At 42.9% G+C, this 6,439-nt stretch overlaps 1 protein-coding gene across 1 annotated transcript; it reads right to left on the bottom strand.

The window, feature by feature from the left end:
* Nucleotides 1-298: 298 nt before the first annotated feature.
* LOC142054002 (lymphocyte antigen 6E-like) lies at nt 299-5,241 on the bottom strand. The gene is made up of 3 exons (XM_075086204.1): nt 5,150-5,241; nt 1,288-1,407; nt 299-510 (listed from the first exon to the last, which is right to left on the bottom strand). The coding sequence occupies exons 1-3, from the start codon at nt 5,199-5,201 to the stop codon at nt 299-301; spliced, it is 384 nt and encodes a 127-aa protein (XP_074942305.1). The 5' UTR covers nt 5,202-5,241.
* Between the last annotated feature and the right edge of the window lie 1,198 nt (nt 5,242-6,439).

The following is a 6,439-nucleotide window of genomic DNA, read 5'->3' on the forward strand; positions in this document are numbered from 1 at the left end:
AAAGAGACAAAAATATATATTCAGGGATGTCTTCAGAGTTGTAACAATTTGAAGCCCAAATATGTCAAAAGGGCTGTCTTTTATGTGTTTTCTTAGGTGACTTGAATGTCTGGGGACACTTAGGATTCAAGTAGGCTTAGGAAATCAATGGGAGTTCAGCACCTAACTTACTTAGACTCTCTCAAAAATCCCAGGGGAAACTCAGCCACAAAGCACAACTCTGAGAGCAGTAATTATCCCAGAGCAACATACTTTTATTTCAACAACAATGCCATCATGGGGAGTTTTTTCTAAGCTGTCACAGTCCAGATGCAAAGATGTAAGTGATGCTGGCTAGGACAGCCAGGGACATCACTCCAGAGCTGCTCTGCTTGCTGCTGACTCCATTCACATTGCATAATGGTTTCTCACAGCAAGAAACCCTCTGAGAAGTTTGGTTTTGTTGCTGACTTGTTGCTGGACACGTTGGAGAACACATCTTAGAGATGACATATTTGGGCTTGTTGGGCTCTAATGCAGGAGAAGGGGAAAAAAAAAAGAAAGAGTAGAATGTAAGAATCGCTCTTAAGATGTTTCCATGACTAAATCTACATTGGTGAATAAAAGGTGGCCAGGGACTAGTCCCTGAGGCAAATCTGTCCTCTGCTCAGGACTACTAACAGTTTGGCCATGTGGTGCAACATGATGCTGGTGTTCTCTGGGCTCCATGTTTCATCTGTCCCTCAAGTGGAATTAGCATGTGTGGGTGGCTTTCAGTTCAAGCTGCCTGAAGCAATGCTTAGGCTGGGTTGCTTTCCACCAGGACAGTTTTCCTACAGCATAAAACTAGAGGGCATGTATTGTGTGACCTGAGATTTGGTCTGAGAGCACACGGAGGTGTTTGAGCGTGCACAGCCCCAAGGACAGACCTGAAGATTGTGCATAGCCGAGGAGGTCAGCCATGGCGCAGTTTTGCCCAAACACTTTTGAAGACAGCCCCAGGGAATGAGTATTACCATAGCAAGAACTAGCTGGGGCGGTCAGTGCAAAGCTGCGGGGAGCTAACCATGAAGTGGTGCACACAGCCCCAAGCCTGAGTTCAGTCTCTGGTGCTTATAGATGCACCTTCAGCACCTCCCTAACTCCTGGTAACAACATCAAGCACGTATCAACACTGCAGTGACCACAAGAGCCACAAGGTCGGTGTTTCCGTGATCAGGACTATTGTTTCCATACGTGGCTGCGACTGGGATGAAATCCCATTCTTGGGACTGCTCTTCTACAGCACAAACATGTTCAGAAACATACTTGTTCCGACGTTGTTACGGACAGTCACGCAGTATTTGTCTTCCTTTGTGCACATGGAAATGGTCAAACAGTTTTTGTTGGTCTCCTGTTCTTGGCAAACATAGCACATAAATGAGAAAGCTGGGAGGAAAAAAGGGGGGAAGAAAAAGCACATTACACGGTTTAGGAACCACAATACCTACAATCCAGATATCTCAATTTTCTTAGTTATAGCCTGATGAATGCTTGTGTGTGAAGGACCAGTGTCTTTCTTTATCCCTTGACCCGTGGCAGCAGTGTTAAATCCCTCTCTGTCTCATACGTCTCAGACTGCGAAGTGTTATCGATCTGTTTGCAATCTCTGGCAGCAGTAGATGTGAGTGGAATTCAAGGATTTGGGGTCTTTTATGATGGAGATTATTGCTGAGCAATAGCTTCTCTGTCCTGAGAGCTCTGCCATGTGAATTGCCAACTACTGCTCAGCCACCTCTCCTGGGCAAGCCTAGGCAGGACTTGCAAGGGAGAATTTGAGGATGCCTGGAGCATTCTGAGGATGTGGACAATGCCCAGTGTCCTACTTCTCTTTCATTGTCTCAGATGCTATTGTCACATATTCTTTCTCGTGGTCAAAAGCCACTAACTGAACTGGCCTAACCTCAGTCCTAGGAAGCCTGATGAGAGTAGTCAGATTCTCTGTCCAACTTCTGCATACTACTGACAGATAGAGAATGAATGGGAAGTCTTAACCAAAAGTATGGTTTAACTGGTAAACACAGATTTGGTGGGAAAATTCATACATTTACGATACAGATAGAGAAGATGACTGGCAGGAAGGGCAGGCAGCGATGAGCTGTCTTGTCTGTCTAGAATACACCACTTGCCTTCAAAATCAGAAGGTGGTAGGTAGACCTCTGGAAAGCCTCTGTAAAGTTATGATAAAAAAGGAAGAAGAGCAAAACCACAGTGTGGATGAGAAACCACACCAAATTCTCTGCAGAACGCTCCCCAGCTAGGCAGATTAATTGATATATAGGTTTTATAGTAGTGGATGGGTTCTGAGCTTGCAAAGCCACCCTGAGCAAAGTATGTGTTTTCGTGTGTAGGTGAGGGGATGGGTTACTCTAAAAACACGGCTATTTTTGGAAAAGGAAGCAAACACAGCACAGAATGCTTGCTAAGTTCCTGATAAAAGTCTAGGGGCAGTCTGTCAGTATGGAAAGGGCAGAAAGCAACTAGAGGACACGTTGCTGTGAGGGCAGTTTTGTCCGATAAGAAGTTGGCAGTAAGAAAGTGGAAGGGCAGTGTAGGTCAGAGGGGCCATTAAATGAGAAGTTCCTGATGGAAGGGGAAGGAAGGGGAAGGGAACGGAAGGGAAGGAAGAAGTTACCAACTGTTGATGCTGAGAGAGCCATAACACTGTGTAGCTTTTTTGCTTTGTTCATCACTAAAAAAAAGTTGAATTTTCATGTACAGGGTAGAGGAAATGCAATAAGGTTTTACCAAAATTTTTGGCACAATCTTGAATGACATTGTTATGAGCAAGCCCAGGAAACACAAGCTAGTGAAAATGCAACAGAATGGGTGCAAAGCCAGACATGACAACCCACCCCCCCACCCCCTCCCAGGATAGTTCACAATGATTATTGGTCAAACCAATTGGAGCAATGGAACTGCTCATAAGGTTCTCCAGAGCTCTGCTGTGGGCTCAGGTCTATACAGTATCATCACTAGTGACAGTAGGGATGGGGTAGAGGATGCACATCACATTTTCAGATGATGCCAAGGACAAAATAGCTGAAAACACACTGTAAGTGGAGTTCTAAGTGATTTTGACGGATGTAAAAAAAGAATTTAAAAAAGAATGGATGCAGCTTAGTAAAGAGAAATATATTACACTAAGATAAAAAGTAGCCACTTAAATGTAGGATGAGGAACTACTGGTTGAGTTACAATTAAGGACTGCTGTGTAAACATCAGGAGTCAACTGTGTCACACTACAGTGATAAAAACAAACGTCACCCAAAGGAACACAGGCAGCAATGTCATGTGCAAGATATACAAAGTGGCATTTACACTCTGGCAAGGCCTCAGCTGGAACACCAATGACCAAATCTGTATGTGGCACTTCAAAAAATATGCAAAGCATTTGAAGAGACCAGAGGAGAGGGAGGAGAAATGGTCAGAGGTCGTGAAAATATGACCTTGTAGAAAAGGTTGGAAGCATTTAGTTAGTTTATTAAAACAGAGAAAATGCTGAGGAAAGACACAGTAACCTTCTTCATGCAAGCAAAAAGAATCTGCAAAGAAGAAAATAATAAACTGTTCTACACATCCTATGTGAAAACACTGGCGAACTGTACAAAAAGAGATGTTAAGAGATATTAAGACTAGCTTTCTAAAAGGATGAGAATCTGAGCAGTTCCAAGCTGTGGAATCTTTTTGGTTGAAAACTTTCAACGACACATTAGACAAACATTTTCCTGGTTTGGCCCAGCACTGGAGCAGGAAAAAGGATCATGACCTTTTAAGACTTCTCCTGGACATAGTATACCTGCAACAGTGAGTTATGGATGCAAATGGCAACAAGACCCTCTTTGGTGGGCTGAGAGATCAACAGTTTTGATCAAAAGTTGCTTATCAGGGTCTTGAATGGGACCCCAGATCCATGAGAAGAATCAAATAACAGTTATCTCCAAGTATTCCTCTGTCCCTGTATTAGGCCAGAAAGCTGTCATCTCTTACTCTTCAATTTGAAAGCCTTGATATTAGAATCAATAGCCTTCTCTGATCTAGGCTGGGCTACAGAAAGGAGCTGTATGAAAGGCTGCCCTTAAGTCCATTTGGAAGCTGATGCCAACATAAAATATCATGAGCCTACTACAGCAATTAGGTATCCCACCATGAATGCGTGCTATCAGAGTCTTGGATCTCTATTAGCTTTTCACTTCACCCTGGGTAACACTGAGGACATTGACTTTGATAATTACTCTCCCCTGTCCACGTTGTATCACTGCATTCAGGAATTACGGGCACAAAAAAATTTCTGATTTTTAGAACCGAACACTCTTTTTCCTTCCCCAAAACTGGCCAAAGCTTCTGATCTTCCAGGCATGCTGCAGAACCATCTGTCCAGAAAATGTAGGAGTAGGGAGTTGATACATCAGAGAACAAGAATTAATTAGATGCCTCTTTCTCAACCCCTGCTAGATATATATCATGGTTTCTGGGAAACCATCAGGTGTGGAAGAAATATTGGCAATCTGGTCATTATTTCTATGTGCAAGTAGCGATGTAGCAACACATGTATATCAGTCCCAGAAGAAGGACACACATTCAGAGTACCTCAGACCTCCGTTTGGGAGACGGATGCCTCTAACATGACATATGCACAGAAAAGTTCTTTTACCTCAGCCTCTGATTTAATCTATAAAAATTCTCACTGGTGGATTTCCTAGGAAGCAAGATACATGGCAAACCACATGGCTCGCTACAATGGAGGAAGCAGCAGTACAAAAAAGTCTGTAAAACACTCAAAAGCTGATATGGATAAAAAATGTGTTTTGTTATGCTTTCTGGCACTTCCAGCTTCCATCCTTTGGGTAGATCCTATAGACCACTGCATCGATATAGCCTGGCATCCAGTGCCATACATTTAGAGCTCTAACACTCAGTATTGCCTGCTGGGAAGAAGAATTAGTTTATCAGGATCTTATTTCTGCAGGAAATCATTAATCAAGGTGCAAAGGAAGTTGGTGGCAACATGGCTGCAGCATTGCGATGCTGCAAAGTTGGTGACAGCCCTCTAAATTTTTGCCACGTGAAAAGTTTTCACTATCTTCTCTTATAACCCTTATCTTAACTAGTAACAGTATTAGAGGCTCACCTTGCTCCACACACAGGACAGCAGCCAGCAAGGTGACTAAAGCAGCCTTCATCTCCACCAGATCCTCTCAGCCAGACTGGGAAGATGTTTGGAGAGCAGGTTATATACCTTTTGAATGGCAGCAGTTTTACATGTTCCAGATGGCTCGCGGGTGGACATGAAATCAACCCAAGGGTGTGTAATGTGCATGTGGGAGTTCTCCATGCTGGAGCCCATGGAACAGGCTGGCACCTTCGGGAAAAGACCTTTTAGCAACACATTTCCTGCTCTTCTGGTTGTATGAGTGATGGGAAATGAGGATCTGCTCTCCTCTGAGTTTTTTCCTTTCCTTCCTCCCAGCAGAAGCAGCAGCTGATGAAATAGCAGAGCCTGGAGGCACAGGAAGATATTTCTAGCAGTGCATTTTGCTAATCCCTTTGGATACTCAGCGTGTGATGTACCAGGGTTGATACCATTAATTTTCATTAAGTATTCCACAGTACTAGAAAATCAGACTCTCAACTGGCCTGCACTGGCTTACCTCCAATAAAATCAGTGTATTTTAACGAAATGAAATTAGCTAATGGTTAGTTAAACAGAAGATTTTCCTCAATTTTTCATGTCAGTCTTCATTTCTTTATCAGTTTTCCATTACCTGTAGTTAATCCCTCTGTTTGCTCCTCTCTTTGATGTAATTCTCAAATACTATGTACACTTTTTATTTAATGAAGTTTTGCTTCTATTTCAGGGACCCTTTAGAGGGTCGGCTTTTCTCCACACCCAATGGTTTCTGGAAATCAGACCTCCATTTATGATACCACAAATTGGCGTCCTGGAATTGCTGCTCTACTTTGCAAAAAAAGCCATCTCTCAAACTGTCTCTTTTTCAATGTCTCCTCTTAAATCAATTTCTGTTCTTCTATTCCTCTGTGTTGATCTCCTCTGAATGTCATAACATCTGTTTCTGACATTCTGGTAAATAGACCCTAATACAAGATAGGTCTCGTAAGAGCTTGAGCTATCTTCTCAACCAAGTTTCTTCCAAAGGGAGATTACTCCTGGACAGCAGGTAGCAGAACATGCAAAAGAAAAAACTGTCAAAGCCTCCTTTTGCTGGCAATTATGGAATAACTTAACAGGCAGTTCCCTAGAAGTAGCCATCAGTAGCGTATTTTTGTCTGTTTCTAATATGCATCATTCCAACGCTGGATGATTTCCATATCCAGGTGAGTTTCTGATACTTTTCAGGCTCTCTTAAACTGCTCCTAGAATGACATCATCAGGTGGTGAATTCCAGAGTTACTCAAGCCT

This window comes from Phalacrocorax aristotelis, chromosome 2 (genome assembly GCF_949628215.1).
Source record: "Phalacrocorax aristotelis chromosome 2, bGulAri2.1, whole genome shotgun sequence".
Classification (NCBI taxonomy): Eukaryota; Metazoa; Chordata; class Aves; order Suliformes; family Phalacrocoracidae; genus Phalacrocorax; species Phalacrocorax aristotelis.

Bases quoted from the DNA above. Each gene is read 5' to 3' on its own strand.
- LOC142054002 (XM_075086204.1), bottom strand. From the start codon at position 5,201: ATGAAGGCTGCTTTAGTCACCTTGCTGGCTGCTGTCCTGTGTGTGGAG. The intron at 1,408-5,149 runs GTGAGCCTCTAA...TTTTCCTCCCAG, and splicing joins TGTCCTGTGTGTGGAGCAAG to CTTTCTCATTTATGTGCTAT. The intron at 511-1,287 runs GTATGTTTCTGA...CTCCTGCATTAG, and splicing joins CCGTAACAACGTCGGAACAA to AGCCCAACAAGCCCAAATAT.